The sequence below is a fragment of the Podarcis tiliguerta genome, assembly GCF_965153285.1.
Source record: "Podarcis tiliguerta genome assembly, chromosome: 2".
NCBI lineage: Eukaryota > Metazoa > Chordata > Lepidosauria > Squamata > Lacertidae > Podarcis > Podarcis tiliguerta.
In genome coordinates, this window is record NC_139535.1 from 108,920,495 (window position 1) to 108,941,638 (window position 21,144).

The 21,144-nt window shown below is 42.5% G+C and overlaps 1 protein-coding gene across 3 annotated transcripts in view; it reads left to right on the top strand.

Annotated features, from left to right (window-relative positions):
* Positions 1 to 21,144, top strand: part of VDR (vitamin D receptor) — a 79,284-nt gene that overhangs the window by 25,923 nt on the left and 32,217 nt on the right. For all 3 annotated transcript variants that reach the window (XM_083427718.1, XM_083427719.1, XM_083427720.1), the window contains 2 exons: positions 13,557 to 13,628; positions 17,446 to 17,596. In XM_083427718.1, the coding sequence (XP_083283844.1) occupies positions 13,557 to 13,628; positions 17,446 to 17,596 (223 nt within the window). The remainder of the gene's footprint in view (positions 1 to 13,556; positions 13,629 to 17,445; positions 17,597 to 21,144) is intronic.

Sequence of the window (21,144 nt, forward strand, 5' to 3'; positions counted from 1 at the left end):
CACCTATTTTTCTGTGTTCATACAGAGGCAAGCGTTCTGAATTGTGTGTATGGGTTTTTGTTTGTTTCTTATACTGTATAAGTTAACATGCCTGGAATAGTGGATACTAGTTTTCATAGGAACATGTGAATTTGCCATATACCGAGCCTGACCGTTGGTCCATCTTAGACCTGGGTGATCTATCGATACATTGTCCAAAACCTGTTTGTAGGCCAGATCACGATAACGATTTCACAATTTTTGATCTGGAAATGTATCTCGAATCACGGCACGCTCCACTGGCAGCTGCCAGCACCATGCATTTCATTCCTGAGTGTTGCCTCAGTTTGCGCCCTGCAAGGCCACACGATGCTTGCCCACATACTGTGTGTGCACAACAGGAGCTGAGAACCCTGCAGGGCTATTGCAGGGCCAACAGAGGGGGCAGATTACAACTAGGGCTGGGTGATGTATCTCAACTGCTTCTTCCTCTCCACCTTATTTCCTCCTTTCACCTTATTTCACGCCTTGTGATATATCAGTATATCACGATATTTAGCTGGTGATATATCATGATGAAAACCAGATATCGCCCAGCCCTAGCATCTGGTTTGATGTTGTCTATACTGAATGGCAGTGGTTATCCAAGATTTCATCCCATCCTTACCTGGAGATGCTGGGACTTGAGCATATGCTCTGCCAATGAGCTACAGCCCTTCATCTTAGTCTAAGCTTCCATGAAATTCTAAAGGAAGCCTTAGAGCTGAATTAAGTATAGGTACTACTTCTAGCCATGCTACAGTCATGCTGAATGGGGTGAGAGGTTGACGATGTGGACTATGCTTTCTACTATATATAGCTGAATGGTAATCCCAGCTGTAGCTGGTATTTGTGGGTCTCTGCCCATCTTGGATTTGTTAAGGAGTAGAGAAGATGTGATTGTAAGTGCCGGCTTTAATTGTGTCCTCTGTTTGCTGTATTAAGCTGGAATCCAATACGGTGGTGCTACTTGCCATGGTGCAGTGCCATGGTGGTATAGTTAACAGTATCATGGTATCAATATGGAAATCATGTTGACTAAGCGAAAAGCTGTGCTTTTGTGGGCAGAGGCAGGAAGCAGTTTCTAGAAATAATGGTTCCAGATAAGAAGTGGAAACCAAATCTATTTCTTGCTATTTCTGTGCAACAGTAATTGGAACTCCTTATTACCGCATTTGTATTGGGCTTCTAAAACATTTACATGGGTGACTTACTTTAATGGCTGGAGCCGGTCTTGTTTAATGTCAACATAATGGCATGGAAAACACACATTAGTGATAAACAGGTTTTATTCTGAAAATAGATGTGCAAATTTAAATATCTTCCTCCTTAAAAACAAACAAAAGAACCTCAGCTCTTTGGAAGAAAATATATTTGCCATTAGATTTTGAGGGAGAAGGAGCAGTAGCACAAATCTGCTTAGCCTAAAGGAAACCAGTCTCCCTCCCTCCCTCTCTCTCTCTCTCCCTCCCTCCCTCTCTCTCTCCCACCCACCCACCACTTCCAATGCATTAAGAGTGTGTGGAGGGATGGACCTCAGTGTAAAGAACTATGTACTTTACAGTATGACAGAACTTGCCCAGTTCCTGACGTGTGCTGGTGGCTTTCTTGGAACATGCATCCTTTCAGTGCCTAACTCAGGGTATTCTATCACAACTTCTGCGTAGCTGCGTACTGGGTTAAGTGCTTGTGTTAGCTGACTTATTGGATAAAAACCATTAGAAATAAAATACTTAGATAAAGCAGCCTCCACGGGTGCAATGTCGTCAGGCCTGTTTTATTTTTAAATAAATGGATGCAATCTTGAATGTACATAGCACAGGCCCAGAGCAGACACATCACTGGTAAGGAAAGACACCAGCACAGAGCGTGCAGGAGGTCTGAGGTGAAGCATGGTACTGAGGGGAGGGGGATGACATAGAGATTAGGAGCAGATGACCTGAATGAGGAACTTGTGTGCCTGGTTTCTGAGTTTCACCATTTTTGTGTGTGCTTTCATACTTTTCTTTGCAGCCACAGGGCCTGCAAACGGTCCCCTTTCCCTCTTTGATAAATTGAAAGCTGGCTATCTGTTGCCAAATCTCAAACTTGCATGGTAAATCACAGGTGAAGCGTTAACTCCCAAGATGCTTCCCAGGGTGCCAGTTGACTAGGCAAGTGATGATTACAGCAAGTTTGTGTGGGTACCTGTGGTCTCAGCCATCCTCCTTCCTTTCTCATTGTGTGAACTGATGCAATCTTGGTAGCCTTTCTCAGTGGAAGGAGATGTTTGTTTATGAACATTTTATTTTTTCTGCTTTATATGTGCACTGTGATCACCTACTACTAAACTACTAACTGAATCAGAAATGTAACAACCAGCAAACTTCCTAATCACATTTCTTGAATTAGTAACACATGCCTATCAGTGTGTACGTATCTGTATCATTATCTAGGCTCACAAACTAAAAATAGACTGTTACTTTGCACCATGTATACCTTGGAACTGAAGACAGAATGGAAGGCAGTACTACATGTCTGTGTTTTTAGCAGGACATAGTATTCCCAGTAGCTATGCTACTGTACTTAGCAGCTTTGCTAAATTCTTCATTTAATATATAGTTACTACTATGCAGTGTCTCTAGGCGAGCTTCACTACCTTCTGTAAGTAGAAACTCTTTAGTGATATTACAGACCAACAAAGTAAAATGTAGAGTTGATTCCCCCCCCCCAACGGATGTTAGCAGAAATTTCAGGAATTATTCCATTAACAATATTAAGCTGCCATCTGGAAACATCCTATGTAGATATTGTATATCAAAGTCTTCTACTCTTGTTTACTACCCTGCACAAAGATGCTTACGTGGAAGCCTTCCCTCCCCTCTGCATAAGCAAGGCTTTTGTGCTCTCTTTTCTTGAAAGTGTGTACAAAACCATAACTACAAGACAAAATCCAGGAGAATGCACATTTTTCACCTGAGATGATGATGATGAAAAGTGGAAGCTGTGGCCAGTAATCTTTGGATAGTGTTGTTTTCCCTTGTGCAATACAGCTGTTTTCAGTTAAGAAACAGAAATACAGATTCTGACTTCCTTTGAGCTGATTCACACATCACTGTTTGGTATAAAAACATGCAGTGGAATGATGCATACATTTAAATGTTGGGTTTCCCCCCACAATAAATAAAAAACCAGTGATCAGAAAAGGAAGGTGTGTGTTGGCACTCTGCATCTTCTAAAAAAAAGGTGAATTAATGTCATGACAACAGACTTATGATGAGCATTGGCAAATGCCAGGTCAAAGGTATGTCCAGCAATACATGTTGGATCTAGTGATGTACTGAGATATTCATAGAGGCCCTGAAGTCCTGAGGTGGCCCATTTGAGGCAGCCACAGCATAAATGTTGAAGTCCCCCAATACTTCTCTAGCACTACATCTGAGGCTACATCCACCAGCACAGTTAAGGAAGTTGTAATTCAGATGGGTGAAATGTACACTTTAAACATCCCCGTTCTGCCTCTCTGTCCCAACACGACAAATAAACCCAGAAAGAGTGTGGATTGATCTTCTGGTGAGGGAGATTAATTTTTTTTAATGGATGATAGATACCTTCCCTGCCCTGGCCCTTCTTACCTGGACTGGCGCTACACAGGTGGCCTTATGCTAACCTTGGTTAGCACAGGGCCACCTAGCCCATCGGCCCCCTCATCTGTTATCAGTTTGTGGATAATAGATGTTCTATTCTGGTTAAACCTGGCATTCAGCAGCAGCACCAAACTAGAGAGTCGTCAAACCAACACCCCCAGATTCTGAGATTAAGTGGCTGAAACAAAAGAAGCAAGGACTGATATTACAAGCCCCACCATACCTTTACCCACCTCCGTACCCCCCCCAGCCTGCTATCAAAGGGATTATAGCCTGATTCCCCTCATCCCCCTGTCCTTGACCCAGGCACATAATTCCCTTAAACCACCTCTGATCACAGTGATAGAACACAGACAAAGTAGACAGACATAACCATCTCAACCAGAAACCACCCTAACACATGGGGTGTTGCATACTGATTTTGGGAGTGGTGGATCAGGTGTGCGCTCTTCAGAATTTTGGTACATCAGAATCCTCAAGCATACCTAATACAGGTATATAGTGAACATGACTTCTGGGATTTTTGCTTTGGGCAGATAGATAATTACTCAGAGTTTACCAGAAGGCACTAGTTATCTGCTTGACCTTTGGCACGATGCAGGTCATATCTTCTATAATCATTCCAGCATCAAAGGCTTTCAAGAGTGCTGAAGTAAACACCACGGTGGCAGAGTCCACCAGTCCCTTTAAGAGGATTGAGTTGCATGATCCTGGCAGAGTCCCTGTTAAATAGCACCCTGTAATGTAAGTTTTGGATTTATTGGTTGTGCAGTTGAAACTCAGCATTCCACAATGATTTGCAGCTTTAGCTAGCTAGTAAGCAAGAGGTTACGACTGCAGCTGGGGTTGGTTGATGGCAATGATGGAAGAATCCAGTGAATGATGCAACGTCCCTTAAACGAAGGAATATGCATGCTGCGGTTCTGAAAGAGCCACGAACAAGCCGTCCACTTGTAACCTTGGCTGAATAACTCTGGCCTATCGTGCAGAGCTGATGTAAGACATACTGAGATATTAATGTGAGGTGATGGGAACACTTAAAAGTGCAGTATAGTTTTGAAGTTACAGTCATACCTCGGGTTGAAGTAGCTTCAGGTTAAGCATTTTTGGGTTGTGCTCCACGGTGACCCGGAAGTAATGGAGCGCTTTACTTCCGGGTTTCACTGCTTGCGCATGCGCAGATGCTCAAAATGACATCACACGCATGTGCGGAAGCGGTGAATCGCAACCCGCACCCGTGCGGACGCAGGTTACATTCGCTTCAGAATGCGAATGGGGCTCCGGAACGGATCCCATTTGCATCCAGAGGTACCACTGTATATTGTAATTATCCCATTCATGCTACTGAGTGAAACGGCAAGAGCACAAATCTAAACCTCATGCATTCTTCCTGTGCGGGGCATGGAAAGGTGGGGCTTGGTTCAATGGGTCTCTGCAGGTAAGCAGTGCCTGCAAAGCACCTTGCACAGCACTTTTCAAATGCCCAGCAGTCACAGCTGATTCTTGCTGCTTGCGAAACCCTGTGCTTGGTGCTTTCCTTTATTTATTTATTTAAATTTTCATTTGATTTTTTGTTGTTGAGCTTGGTGCTTTCCAAGTGCCAAGCCCAGAGCTTTCAAAGCCACTGCCCAAGGATCTTTGCAAGCTTCCTCTGGAAACAGGCATTTGGCGGGGAGTGAGAGACAATCTTGGAAGCAGATTAAATTAAAAGCACTTTGAATACAAACCCCTTCTCTGTAGAAGGGGAAATGCTCCAGTTTTAGGATATTTTATATTTTAGTACCAGGGATTCAGTGCCACAAGGCAGGATGGCATTAGCTTAGATAGCTTGGAGAAGTTAGTATTAGTTGGAATTGCTTTAGATGTCCCTAGTGTAATAGCTGCAACATGAAAACAGTGTGATATTAAGCAAAGAGAAAGCCAACTGGAATAAAGATCCCCAATGTAACAAAATTATTATACAGTGTGTATTTCAAACATTTCAGTCTTACAAGTCAAACAAAAAATTGCCCTGCCTTGCCTCTGCACATGCACATTCCACCCTAAAATTTCTGTAATCCCAAGCACTACAGCATAATAGGAGCCAGTGTCAACCCTGGTGCTAGTATAAAAGTAATATTCAGGATCTTGTAGCTAGAACCTGCTCAGCAAGACACAGTTAAGACTGAATAAACAGTTCCACTTTTTCGTAATGTTAAATTGAATGCCACACAAACTGACTCTTGGGATTCTCATAAACCTATAATTTGACTGCAATGGACAGTTTGAAACAGTTTGCTCTCAAATTAGGGCTGTAAAAGAACTACTTATAGTGACACTGCTTCTGTTGATTTCTTTAACTCTCCCAAACAAGTAGTGCCGCTGTGGTCCTCAACAGTTTTTTGAAATAGGTGTAAAACATTTTTAGCAAACCTGAACCATTTCATATTCCATGTAATCTGGAACAATTATGGCGTCAGTAGTCATAGTGTTTAATCTCATTTACCCCTGTTAAAGTGAATGAGAAACTGAAATGACCAAATGCCTAAGCTAACTGAGGTCAATTCTATCCTAAGCCACTTCTCAAAATAAAATAAAGAAAATAACATAGCATTTTAAATGTATCATAAATTATATTTTTGTTTGTTTATACCACTTAAAGAGAACTGGAATAGATTTCTCTCTTCATTTTTTTTAAAAGAAAAGGTACATTCCTGTGTACAAAAATAAATTAATTATAAAGCACTGCAGTGGTCTGTTGCACTTCTGTAGTAAAGTTAATTAATTTGTGTGCAAAAGGAACAGCAATTTTAGGTATTCTACTTTTTAGTTATTGACTAGAATTATGAAACATACCTTCAAATTGACCACAGAGAGGGGTGCACAAAGGAAAAATGGAAAGAAGGATTTCCTCCTCTCAGGGCAATTTCCAACACAGAACGTTGTCTATCTCTGAATTGTTATGTCCAATTGGTTATTGTTTGTTTTGTTGAACCTGCTCTAGACACTCATGTGCAAACAAAATACTGGAAGTAGACATTAAATGCTGGTGCATTATCCCATTGTTCCTTTTTAAAGCATGAAAAGCGACTTCTGGAGGGGCAGCTAGGCATAACTCACTTATCCCAGAGCCCAGACTGCATATATTAATGTTGGAGAAAATGTGTTATTTCTTGTGGAAAAATCTGTGATTGCTTTTGTAAACCGCATGTGGTTACATGAGACTCATGAGCACATGAGCTGAGGATCAGTACTCCCTTCTTCCTCCCATTGACTGCCACCACCAGCACCACCCACTTTTAATATATTTTTAGATCTTTGTGTTTCCAAATTTTAAAAGTGCCATTGAGGAAATGCTCTTCATGGCTGTGTTTAGAGCTGCTATGCTTCGCAGCTTTCCCCACAGCTTCCTACAGTGCTGTCTTCCCTCTCCCTCTCTGCTGAAGGAGAAGGCAGCTTCATAATATGTTAGGAGAGGCCGCAGGACAGTTGCCCCTCTTCAACAAGGCTGCTGCCTTACTCCATAATGTGGAAGCTTGTTATCAAGCCATGGCGGACAGATGGAAGTAGAAGAAGGGCCATAGCTCATTGGCACACCATGTGCCTTGCATGCAAAGGATCACAGGTTCAATCCTTCCTCAGCATCTCAAGCAAGGGGATAGGAATTGTCCCCTGCATGAAAACCTAGAGCCGCTGTCTGTCTGTCTGTAGAAACAACAACCACTAAGCTAGATGGGACGCGGGTGGCGCTGTGGATTAAACCACAGAGCCTAGGACTTGCCAATCAGAAGGTCAGCGGTTCGAATCCCCGCGACGGGGTGAGCTCCCGTTGCTCAGTCCCTGCTCCTGCCCACTTAGCAGTTCAAAAGCACGTCAAGTGCAAGTAGATAAATAGGTACTGCTCCATCAGGAAGGTAAACAGCGTTTCCGTGCGCTGCTCTGGTTCGCCAGAAGCGGCTTAGTCATGCTGGCCATTTGACCCGGAAGCTATCTGTGGACAAACACCAGCTCCCTCGGCCAGTAAAGCAAGATGAGCGCCGCAACCCCAGAGTCGTCCGCAACTGGACCTAATGGTCAGGGGTCCCTTTACCTTTGCTAATGTAGATGGACCAATTGCCTGCCTCAGTATAAGACAGTTTCTGGTGTTCCTAAATACTGCCAAAAATACTTCAGTGTGACATTATTAACAGTGGGTGCTCAATACTTCTACAAAAAATGCAGCACAACAAATTAGTATTGGTAATTGTGTGGGGAACATCTCAAGCTGCATAGGCAAATTTACCTGTTTATTTTCAGTGGAGGGAAGAAAGGAAGAATGGGTGACGGAACGTATTAATGGAGAGTCCAGAGTCCAGAAAGCAATTTACAAATAGTTCATAAGTGGTGTTGCTATAAAACAGCTGTGTCTGGAAAATGTCTTTGAAAAACTGGGTCTGAGTGAAAAATACGGCTGATTACTGAGCTTGCCAAAAGCCCCCTAAAGGAAATCACGTTTTGTAGAAGAGACTGTCCACCTGTTGCAGTTGTTTAATATCAAGTTATTCACAGTAATAACAAACTCTCATGGTATTTCAGGAGCCGCTCCAGATTAATTCACACTTAGAAACATAAGTGACTTCGAATTGCAAAAGAGGTGTGAAATTCACCATAACCAGTCATCAGTCTTACCTCTTGTCAGTCTCTTTTCATTATAACCTAACAATGGGAATGGCACCTCACACTTACTGTAGTAGTAATTTTTTTCTGAACTAGTAATTGTTCACATTTACTGCACTAGTTTGCTATTTCATTGCAGCCCAGTTGTCACACTGAAAGCTGTTTAATAAGCCTTTCACACGACAGCTGTGTTTAAAAGGTTAATAAACTTCACAGTACAGGAAAAATTGGAAGGAATATCCTCTCCCACTTGAACCTGCCTGTGTTGTGCGTGCCATCGGGGACCTTGTTTCATTTCTCGTTGACTTCTGAGGCTCATCTGATGGGAATGTGGGACAGACATTTTAAATTGTGGAGTCCATATTGTGTCACTTCCTCCCCTGGAAGGCCTGATAGACTCCTTTCTTAATGCCTTTTTGATGAGGTGTAAAAGAGAAAGGCCAGGCCTTAATGAGTCACAGCAATTAATAAAAAGCGGACCAAAGCAAGACACATTTTAAAAGTATTTTTCTTAAAAATTGCCAGGGATGGGCAACATGTATGTCTTGGAGTGTGGAGCCACCATCCGAAGAACCCTGTTTCTGTTACCTATAAACCTAATATATATAAGCAGGGCTTCGGTAGCTGATTCTAAGGCATGAGCAGGCTCATTCAGGTGGTCCTTCAGATAACATGGTCCCTAACCATGTAGAGTTTTAAGGGTCAAAACCAATGCTATAAATCAGGCCCAGAAACAAAGCAAAGGGGACTTGTCTGTGCACACATATTGAGCTAGATGGACCATTGATCTGAGTCAGTATAAAACAGTTTCCTATGTTCCCGTGAAATGCGTAATGTTGATTCCAGTGTATAACTTGACAATGTATGGTTTTTAAAAAGAAAAAGAAAAAAGGATTCCAATTAAGGACCAAAAGAACCAGGCCTTTCCAATGAGTAAAATATTTGTTTCCTGACTAGCTGATAATTTTTGCAGGATTGCTATGTCAAATACATATTTATTTAGTCATCAAAAGGGAAATGAATTGTGGATGCTACAATGAAAGGGGACAATTAAATCCCATGCAGTCATAGTAGGTGCCTGTTTGGGAAAGCTGCATTAGTCATGGCTTAGTGACGTTGTCATAATTGTGTGCTGGGAAAATCCATATGCCTTTTGGTCTTTAGCATTAATATACGTATCATAGTGAAGTATCATGCCATCCTGATTGCAATCCTTATAATTAGCACATGGTATTTATCTAAGTTGCATCTAGACAGAAATTATATTAATTACTGGCTGAGACTATCCCTCCTCCTGCATGGCCTTGCTTCCTTACCTATTAAGGACAGTTTCCAAACGACTGGAAACGTGCAATGATAAACATAACAACAACTCTAGGCTTCACCCCACAGATCCTACGTAACATGGGGTATGAACAAGCAAAAACACACACCATCAAACAGTATGTGGAAGATACCAAATGCCAAGCAGATTTAGCTAGGTCCCTGAAAATTTTAATCAGTGAAACCAGAAGACACCTCATCTCCCAGATGCCATATATAACCAACCTTGAAATTCCAAAACAGTGAAGGGCTTTCACTGCTGCCAGGCGCGCCCTTTAGCCATCCAGGAAGGCTGCTTTAGGAAGACACCTAATGCCCATGTGGCTCTGGGCAACTGGAAACAACAGAACATGTTTTTTTCCACTGCCAATACTATACAAATACAGTCATACCTCATGTTACATCCGCTTCATGTTACGTTCTTTCAGGTTATGTCCCGTGGCAACCCGGAAGTACTGGGTTTCGCCGCTCACGCATGTGCAAAAGCGGCAAATCAAAACCCACGTGTGCGCAGACGTGCCTCTGCGGGTTGCGTTCTTTTCATGTTGCGAATGGGCCTCTGGAACGGATCCCGTTCGCAACCAGAGGTACCACTGTATACGAGCTAGGTTCATCTTGCCTATACATAAATTCCCAGGTTGCACAGAACAACTTTATACCTCCCTGCTACTTCAAGATAAAAACCCAGATGTTACATACTCAGTTGCTAGATTCTGCGCTGCCATGATGGATATTCGTCGAAGGATGGTTTGTGCCACAAACTAGGCCCCAAATGCAAGACCTGTGCCCCTTTACTCTCCCTCCCTTATAGTCACTTTTAACTGTTTGTCCCTGTTTCTATCTTTTTAAGTATGTATGATATTTTAATTACTAGTTTTTATTCCTTACCTGTTTTAAGTCTTAAGTTTATTTGTATGTTTTATCTTATGCTGGTCTATGACCAAAATAATGGATACTACTATTACAGTACTGAGATAGATAGATAGATAGATAGATAGATAGATAGATAGATAGAAAGAATAATAGATATTTAATTAAATTCTGGGGCCAGGAAAGTTGCTATCTTGACTTCCTGCTAAGTTGGAAGGCAGGAAGAAGGTGATTTGTGGGTGCAGAATAGACTTCTTGAGTGTTACAGAAGCCTATTAGCGCTGTGTGTGTGTGCATGTGTGTGTTGGCATGCAGCTAACTCATTGCCAGTTGTTTGCTGCAAGTGTATGTATCATTCCACTCCCATCACTCCTTTAAAGATTGTCATGGAAGATGCTCCTATGTTACCTAGGGTGGAGTTTTGGAGGTGGCCCATGAGCTTCTCCAGTTTTAATGCAAGGATTATAAACTATCTAAAATGCTTGTTCGTAAGATATTTCAGTAAGAGACTTGAACCCACAACCCTAAGATTTAGAGTCTTACTCTCTACCAGATTCACCTATTACAGGAAAAGAGGCAGCATGCCTTGTAGTAAAATCATTTGAAGGCTTTGTAGATAGCTTTGATCTTGATCGTGAAAACCTTCCTGTTGTCTTTAATGCAATCTGTTTTGACCATGATAGAGAACAAAATTTTACCAGGACCAATATGGCCCAAGGGAAGGGTAAGTGACCTGGAGGTGCTAGAACCAGAACCAGAACTACTTATTAAAGAAGTTGATTAATTGTGCCCTTCCTGGAAGAAGAGAATAGTTGTGTTGTGAGAGTTGGGCCTTTAAAAAAAACCCTCCTTAAGCCAAAGCAACATGCATAAGGTGGTTTACAAAGAGTGTCTTCTGATGTTATCTGAAGTACATTTCTACTACATAAGTTCCCCTTCTGTTACTTTAAAGCATTGCCAGTCAAATGCAGAAGTCAACTGTGGTCCAATTGATGGCATTTTGGGGAATGTCTGATTGTTCAGGGAATGTCTGATTACTGGACTCACCACAAGTGAGGCCCTGGTGCCTGAAATTGTTAAGGACAGTGTACTAATGATCTGAAAGGCTCCTACTTTAATGTAGTTCATATCAGTAGCAATTAATCAAAGTTTCTGTTGTGCTCTATGTTGACCCAGCTCCTGGGTAGTGTGTTGGCCCTAGAATGGCAGGGCTGGAAGTTGAGAACTTAGGCCATTAACTTTGGTTTTCTTGCACCCAGTGAACCAGCTCAAAGTCCGTTAATGGATGCCAGGCTTTGCAAGTGCTAGCTTCAAAGGCAAATTTAAATATATCTGGTGGTGGTTAAGGAAACATTATGCTCTGTGGGACCTGAATGTTACACCCTGTGTATTTAAACATTACTTGGTATCATATTGCCCAGTAACTGAGAGAAAGTGTTCCTTAATTCCAAAATGAGATAGGGCTTTGGTTTTGTGGAGCTGAAAGAGCTCAACAATTGAGATCAGATGCCCCAATTCCTGATGGAGGCAGTTTGTTTTGCAGTGTGTCTTTTGCAGAAAGATAGTTTCCGTACATTTAATCATATCTTTCAGAAAAAGATACTTTTTTCCATACATTTTCTCCTGTTCAGATTTACAACATTTATTTGGTATAACCTTTGTGCTATGCTTAAAAAGTAATAATTCAATGTTTGACCTAGGTCAGAGGTATGATGGATCCAACTGATTAGTAGTAGCCATCTTGCCTGCCTTTTATCAGGCTTCTTGGTTGTCAGTGTTTTAAATATTTGGGGTGAACTTGGTGATAGTGAGTCGTGTGTATGTGTATATGCAATATGCATACACACAAGCACATGCATGCACACCACATATGTACAGCACACACACAAATACAAACAGCTACAGGATGTTGCCTGAACATTGTCAAAACCTGCTAGTGTATTACCTTGCTGTAGCTTGGCAGCCATGGATATTATGAGAAACCTAAGTCCAATTCGTGGGATGCGGGTGGCGCTGTGGGTAAAACCTCAGCGCCTAGGACTTGCCGATCGCATGGTCGGCAGTTCGAATCCCCGCGGCGGGGTGCGCTCCCGTCGTTCGGTCCCAGCGCATGCCAACCTAGCAGTTCGAAAGCACCCCCGGGTGCAAGTAGATAAATAGGGACCGCTTACCAGCGGGAAGGTAAAGGGCGTTCCGTGTGCTGCGCTGGCTCGCCAGATGCAGCTTGTCACGCTGGCCACGTGACCCGGAAGTGTCTGCGGACAGCGCTGGCTCCCGGCCTCTAGAGTGAGATGAGCGCACAACCCTAGAGTCTGGCAAGACTGGCCCGTACGGGCAGGGGTACCTTTACCTTTACCTTTAAGTCAAATTCAGAGCAGGCTAAGGTGACATACCACACATTTTCTACATTGCCTACAAATCTTGATTAATTAGCAGTTGGGATTCTTTAGCTGCGGTTCTTGCACTGCAGGGAATTGCACTAGATGACCACTGGGGTTCCTTCCATTTTATGATTCTGTGGTTATGCAAGGTAAAATAGGGAAACCCCCTTAAATGCCAGCCTTTACAGAAGCGTGCTGTACTATTTCCTTATCATTACAAAAATCCTATTTTAAAATATTTATCAGATGAATAGTGAATCTGAGAGATGCTTCAATTCATTGGCATGAGTTTTCTTTTTAGCTGTTAAGCAGCAGTGATCTGAAATGGGAAAGTCTTCCTCCCCTCGCCCCCATAGCAAAGACCCCCCTCCATGTGTAAATGCAGTTTCTTCTTGAAAATTCTTCCAAATTATGTGGCATGCTGCTGGGAATAAGGTACCATGTGGTTAGCATTATCTCTATGCCGATAGAAGTTTCTGAGAAGCTGTACTGAAATGACACCTTCTGTTTAATGAATCCCATTCGGGTGTGGTGGATTGTTTGCAGAGTGCCACGCCTCACTTTTTAATGTATGTTGCTTACGTCAATAGATGAGAGTTAAAAGCTAGAGTAAGTTTCCAAACTCAAAGCAGAGTGTGAGATTACCAAACTGCCTTGACAGCCGTTGGATATTAAATCAAACTTAAATATTTTTGGGTTGCAGGTGGCTCAATGTCGCAGTTTCAGAACTCGTGGGAATTATACCAGCAGAGTATACAAAATGACCTGGATATTGGTAAAGTATATCACTCTTTTGCAAACTATTTATTCAGTTTTAATAAGTTTGTCTCTTTCCCTCGATCAGCGAAGGGAGAATTGTGTATTATTAAAATTATGTCATCTTGGCTTTAAAAAAAATCTGAAGAAAACAAAAAATAACGTGCTCCTTGAGGCTTGTCTGAACTGTCCACTTCTTACATGCATTTTGTTTTGTTTCTCTGCAGATTATGTTGGGTTGGTCTCTGATTAAAAAGTAGTGGCATTTCAGATGGGACTAGCTATTTGTTGAAGTAGAAGTTTGCAAGCTTTCAAGTTACATTAATGCTTTTCTAGCAAAGAGACTGACCTAAGGATCAGCGTGTCTTCAGTCTTGTCTCTGCTACAAATTCAGGCCACATCCACACCATACATTTAAAGCCCCACATGATTTCCTCCAAAGAATTATCAGAACTGTAGTTTGTTAAGGGTGCTGGGAATTGTATCTCTGTGAGCGGTCAACTACAGATCCCAGGATTATTTGGGGAAAGCAGTGCACTTTAAATGGTGTGGTGACCTCTCTCTGCTATGAGCTGGCATCCCTTTCACTCTGTCTCTCTTTTGGCATTGACCCTTCATCTGCAAAATGCAGACAGCAACATTGAGATGCCTTAACATTTGTTTTGTTATAATCCTAACTGCAGCACCGTAATCAGAATGCTTTGAATACCCTCTGACGTGCTATATAAAAAATAAACGTTAACATGTGTATCCTTGTTAGGAAGACTGGTGAATCTTGAAGAGGTTCCCCATTCCCCACCTTGCTATTCTGCAGAATCTTAGTTTGGGGGGCAGCTGAGGCAACAGGTTTGGGGATGGGGGAATTGGATTTTGTCCTAATTTATTATATCATGGCTGCTGTTGGGATGGGTTTGGCTACAAATCTAAATACATAGTGTAATGTTGATTTCTTATGCAAGTATTTAGTCACATCTCAAACAGGCACAAATGAACGCCTATTAGTGAGTAGAGTATTCAAAGTTATTGTTCAGACTCCAAAATCAAGTTACCTATTTAATCATTTAAATAACTGGAAATTTGCAGCTGATCAGTTTACAGTGTGTGCTGAAAAACTTACAAATTGGGCTTCTGCCCGTTTGAAATGATTATTGTCTATATTGGTAACCAGCTTTGCTCTTTCTAGTAGAGCATGAATTCACCTCTCATCTTCCAGATGTATTTCTACACCAAATCGGTTCAGTAAGACACCAAATGGATATGCTCCTTTTGTAGATTTTGTTGGCTCCTTTTGTATTTGCTGCCAATATTTAATCAACCCTTAATCAACCCTGAGGAGATAAAACAAAAATATGAGATATTAGCAAAGGCTAATAACAATTTGGAATATTAATCTACCATCCTGGGTTATATGACTGGCATGGCTTCCACAAGGAACCTATTCCAATACATCAGAAAAGCCATTTAACATTCTGAGGTGATATTTGAGCTGTTTTATAGCCTTTGTTGGGGCACGGGTGGCGCTGTGGGTTAAACCACAGAGCCTAGGACTTGCCGATCAGAAGGTCGGCGGTTGGAATCCGTGCGACGGGGTGAGCTCCCATTGCTTGGTCTCTGCTCCTGCCAACCTAGCAGTTCGAAAGCACGTCAAAGTGCAAGTAGATAAATAGGTACCGCTCTGGCGGGAAGATAAACAGCGTTTCCGTGCGCTGCTCTGGTTCACCAGAAACGGCTTAGTCATGCTGGCCACATGACCTGGAAGCTGTACACCGACTCCCTCGGCCAATAAAGCGAGATGAGCGCCGCAACCCCTGAGTTGGTCACAACTGGACCTAATGGTCAAGGGTCCCTTTACCTTTACCTTTATAACCTTTGTTGGCTAGTTTCAGTTATCTGAATAAAAAAAAATATGGCCAGCTCAAAGAGCTGTGCCGCTTTAAGACTTTAATATCTCATGTTCCATTTATTAAGTAAAATGACTGTAGCGGTCTGTTTTGTTTCTACCCAGCTAACAAAGCACTATCTGACAATCCCTTTTTGGTTGCAAAATATAATTGTTTCTCTGTCAGTAGTGAAAGCAAACAAGTGATAAATATCATGTTTTAGAAAGTCCCCCTCTTAGCCACCAGCACGGTAACTAAGCAACACTCCTTCCTGCTATCTGAGCATTGTTAAATTTATGAAAGAGGAAAGATAACTTTATTGAATGTTAACGTGCTGTTTCAGATATTAAGTCTAAGTTTTAAATGGAAATAGTGACATTCAAAGGTCAACAGCCCATCATTGATTAGTACAAACTTAGACATGCAGTTAACATAGTAACTAATAAGTGCACTTCCTATTTGGGCAGACTGTCAATGTTTGCCTTACTTGCAAAGGAGTCAGGTTAGGTCTGTAGTCAAGAATAAATCTGAATTTCCATTTAAAGTGGAAAAGGGAACTGTTGATTCAGTAAGTTCATCCATTTCTTCTTTTAAAAACAGTTTTCATTTACTCTTAGCCAGACCCAATCAGCAGAAAACTGAATGTAATAGAGGAAGAATAATAGGTTTAAAAGTAAGAATGTGAAGCCCCTGAAATGCATGCCATGGGATAAAGGGTTGTTGCAACTAGATTCTTCTTGCTCAAACTACATGTGATGGTAGCAAACCCATTTGTTTAAAACTGGGTCTGCCCCAACCATGTACAAAGTGGGAGGTGGAAAACCATTTTTAGACCAAAAGAAATTCACTGAAATCTCAGGGCTTATCTCCTCACAGTCAGAGTCTGTCACCCAGGTGTTTTTCTCCATAGTACCTGAACTGAAAAGCACAAAGTGAGAGTTTAGCTCTTCTCACTGGCTCTTAACATTCGGAATCCTCCATATATTTTATGTGTGATTGGGGCAGATCTGTGTCTGATCAAACAATTCTGCCAGGGTCACATCATCATTGGAATTCCATCCTTGCATATAGGTACATTTTACCAGCTGAGCATGCCATCCACAAGAGCCTGCTGGATCAGGCCAATGCCTACCTAGCCCAACATCCTTTTCTCACAGCCACCAGCCATATGCCTGTGGGAAGCCTGCAAGCACATCCTCTTTGCTCTCACAAAAGCAAGAATTTTAATTATACCTGCTGACAGTGACTATGTCAGATAATGCTATAAATTTAGTTTCTCTGCATAAAACATAACTGACTAAGCATACAACATTACCCTGTAAACATAAAACATTAGAAAGTAAATGGGAAATTTAAATTACAAGTCCTTCATCAAGTCCTGATTCATGCTTAGACATCAGCTGCCAACTTGACCTCTGATGTGTAGTCCTCACATTTCTAATATGTATACACCCTGCCTGCTGCCTCTGTGACTTGTTTCACATACCTCTCTAAAGTCTGAGCATGGCAGGGTCAATGAACTTCTTTACTTCTACTGTAGTAAGTTTACATGTCAAAGGAGGTTCATCTACCCTGTCAGACCAGTCCATCAGCTCCACCAGGGACAAACCACTGCGCTCCCGCTGTTCGGTCCCAGCGCCTGCCAACCTAGCAGTTCGAAAGCACCCCTGGGTGCAAGTAGACAAATAGGGACCGCTTACTAGCGGGAAGGTAAACGGCGTTTCCCGTGTGCGGCTCTGGCTCGCCAGATGCAGCTTGTCACGCTGGCCACGTGACCCGGAAGTGTCTTCGGACAGCGCTGGCCCTTGGCCTCTTTGAGTGAGATGGGCGCACAACCCTAGAGTCTGTCAAGACTGGCCCGTACAGGCAGGGGTACCTTTACCTTTACCACGTAGATTATAGCTGAAAAGACTGTTGTATTGAGGTTTATAAACTCTGCACTTTTCTCTGTCACAGAAATGGAGACCATGGCACCTTGCTCAGCATTTCCGGATCCAGCCAGCGACTTTGACAGGAACATTCCACGTATCTGTGGTGTTTGTGGAGACAAAGCTACTGGCTTTCATTTTAATGCTATGACCTGCGAAGGCTGCAAAGGATTTTTTAGGTATGTGACTCCTGGCATTTGACGTAAATTATTCGTAAGAGATTTTGACCTCTGCCCTCAAGAAAACCCAGCTTTACTTGGGCCAGCAGTTTACTTTGAGCACAAAAGTAGATCAGCAAAAGAGGTTTCCTCTACAGTCAAACCTCGGGTCCCGAATGCTGAAAACCCAGAAGTAAATGCTCCAGTTTTCTAACGTTTTTCGGAAGCCAAATGTCTGACGCAGCTTCTGCTTGAGTGCAGGAAGCTCCTGCAACCAATTGGAAGCCACGCCTCGGTTGTCGAACATTTCAGAAGCCTCTAACCCCACCCACTACTGACATGTCCTTGGAAGGTTGCTCAGGAGGAAGTGGGGCCCTCTTGCTGCACAGATTTCCCAACCCCTGCTCTAAACTACTGTCTCTGTCTATACAGACTTTAGATGTAATTAATAACTTGACTTTGGAGAAATGACATGGTGTTTATTATATTTAAATGAGAGTTTATCTTATTACAATTTTACTTTAAAACATTTTGGAATGTCACTGTGTGGGAATTCCCCTGCTGTTTGAGAATGGCTCCTTTTTCAAACCCAGGATAGGAACATCCCTTACTTAAGCAGCAGTTTGGATTCCAATTATCAGCTCTTGCTTAAGGCATACAGAAATTTGCTGTTCTTCTGGTTCATGGGACTGCGCCTACCCATGCACCATCTGAGTTTCGCTACCCCTGCTATATGGACAAGCAGGGTGTTTATGAATACTGAGCACAATACTGGCATAGAGAAAGCCAGAGGGCAGCTGTCTCCCACTTTCCTCTTAAAATACATTAAGAAGGAGCCAGTATTCCATCTGCAGTAGCCCAAACAATTCCAAGAACTATCAGCAGTTCAGCATATCTCACAAATGAAGTGTCAATCTTTCATAAAGCAAATTACTGTAATGGTGACGTGGGACGTTTTCCTGGGAACTCTTGGTTAAAAGCAGATGACTAATAACAGATGTAATTAACAGCTATTATGTGACTAATTAGAGGAAAACTCACATGTACTAAATGCTATAGTGGGACAGTAACGCAGGTATAGGATTTGTGTGGACATAAGGTAAACTTCAGGTCCGCAAGGACCATATCTTCCCAACATAACTCCCTTATTTCAGCATCTCTATGGTAAACTAGACACATCCACTCTTGCTAGATTGTTGGAGATGGGATGTTTTGCATACCATCCGCCTTGCAGCCAGTTTTCCAGTTGGGCTAAAGTGCACCCTGGCTAACTAGAACAACAAGATTTTCTTCAATTACTGTTGCTTAAATGAGCAGCTCACCTTTCACAGGTATATTTCCACATACAAGGTTAGTGCCTTCAGCTAATCAGTCATGCGCTGTGTGCCCTGGACAAGATAAACGTCAGTGCATGCCATTTGTCAACTTTGAAGGACACATGCATGGAACATCTATTCCAAGGATCACTGTTAAGAAACCTTAGAAGGTAATGAGTGAGGCCTGGTGAGCTGTGTACCACACTCCCAGTGAAATGTTAAGAAAATCTGAAACATTTTCAGAATTACTGAGAAAATCTTATACTCAAATATCTGGCCAAGGAGGATCTTCTCCTTTCATGGAAACCAGGTTTATAAGACAATGCTTTCCAAATTTCTGATATCTGAGGGATGCCTTTTTTGGATTAAAATTTGAGGCACCCCTCTCTTAAACCCCAAAAGGTTGGAAGAAGGCAGACCTGGAGCAAAGACTCTGAAAGAGATACAGTGGAAGTTTTCCTCTTATGGCAGGCCATTTTGCATTGAGTGCAACTTGACAATTCATTCTCTACCAATGCAGTCAAGCAGGAGAACGATCTGCCTTCGGAGGAGGCTGATTAGAAGGAGCTAGGATGGGAAATTCACAGCACAATGATGTCACGCCATGCATTGTGTTATGCTTGATGTTACGAGGAAGAGAGCAGAAAGAGACATGGAGCAGCTGCTGCTCCGTATCTCTTGGAACATCTAGTTCTGGCCCATTAAATGTGGCACAATAGTTGAGGTAAGTTGCCAAGGAAGCTGGAGTTTCCATGACTTCAGACCAGCAGCGCTTGATCTTTTTCTGAAAACGTGCTGAAGGCAAATGCCAGTTGCTCTGCTTGACATAGTGGTGCATGAATGATGCACGGGGTTAAGCCTGAAAATCCCTGCAGCATTATCTGACCTTGGAGGTGAATGGAAAAGGTCACATAGGGGAAACTTGCACTAGGCTATTTTGTTTCAAAGCAACAATAATGACATCTTGAGACCAAACCAGGATGTTAGAAACGAGATGTCTGTCGCATAACTACTTCCCCCTCTGGACATTTTCCTCTCCTGAGCATGATTCAAAGAGTTTGCCTTTCACCCTTTCTGTGAAGGCCTTCATAAAGAAATGTGCATGTCTCGTTAGGGAACACTTGAGTATCTGCATTTTAAACCTGAAACAACAAAGTTCTCAACTGCTTCACAAACACTGACTGATCAAAATAGAATATAGTCCACTTTGTCCTTCATGGCAAATCCCTCGAGATGTTTTGCAAAACTAAAGTTGGGGAAGCCGTTTGGTATTGGCCTTTCAGTGGTTTCTCTTCTATTGGGAAATACAATCTTCAGACACTTTAGAGTGCATTGCCTTCCCAGTGTCCTCTGACACCTCTTGAAGTTTGTTCATATTGGATTGGTTGTTACGGGTCTGTGATGAAATTTTAAATACTGATAAGAATTGTAGAAACTAGACTAGATAATTAATACCTTTGCAATGTACTGAATCTGAAATACTGGGTGTCTTTTCTTCATTCTATATGTAGCATTGCTGATTTGTCTATTCATATCAGTCGGGATGTGTGTGTGTTTCTTTATGGGGTCCTGGGACATTTCCAGATGGGCTGTTGGTCCACAGAAAAATTTATGGTTGTCCTGCACTATGTGGTGTAATTATCTCATGCAGGATAACAACCAAATGCTGACAATGTCATATAGCCATCCTGCTAACATATAGCCATGCTGCTACGAGTGCTCGGTAAGCCAGTCTGGAAGCTCCCTTACTCAATTTAATTTTCTCAGGAGTTCTTGATGTAAGGTTGCTTGGTAAAAATGTAATGAGAGAGAGTTTCTCTTTTTCTCCTGAACCTAAATAAGAGTGAGGACTTTCCTTCACACTGTGCTAACTCTCAAGGCATGTGCAGTTGGTGTCTTGGTGCAGTCAGCAAGCCCGCAGTTCCTGGCAGTGAAGAAGCGGGAGAAGTCAGGTCTCTTGCTTGCCCGGACGGAAGCAGGCTCACTTCTTCTGCCCAGCCTTGCACTTGCAGGGCTGATCCAGCTGAATGTTGCACAACAAGTGGCACCTGAAGGTGGTGCTGCCTGTCTTCTGGGTGTGCAAGAAGACAATCAGCTTGTTGGCAGTGATGTGGAAGTTCACATGGCGCAGCAGGTCGGCTTCTAAGAAGTTCAGATGTGGCATGAAGCGCTGTGAGCTGTTGTCTTCTGCCTAGTAAGGGTCTCTTCCCAAGCCGGCTTGGCACACCAGCAGGGTGGACAGGGCAGCCTCAG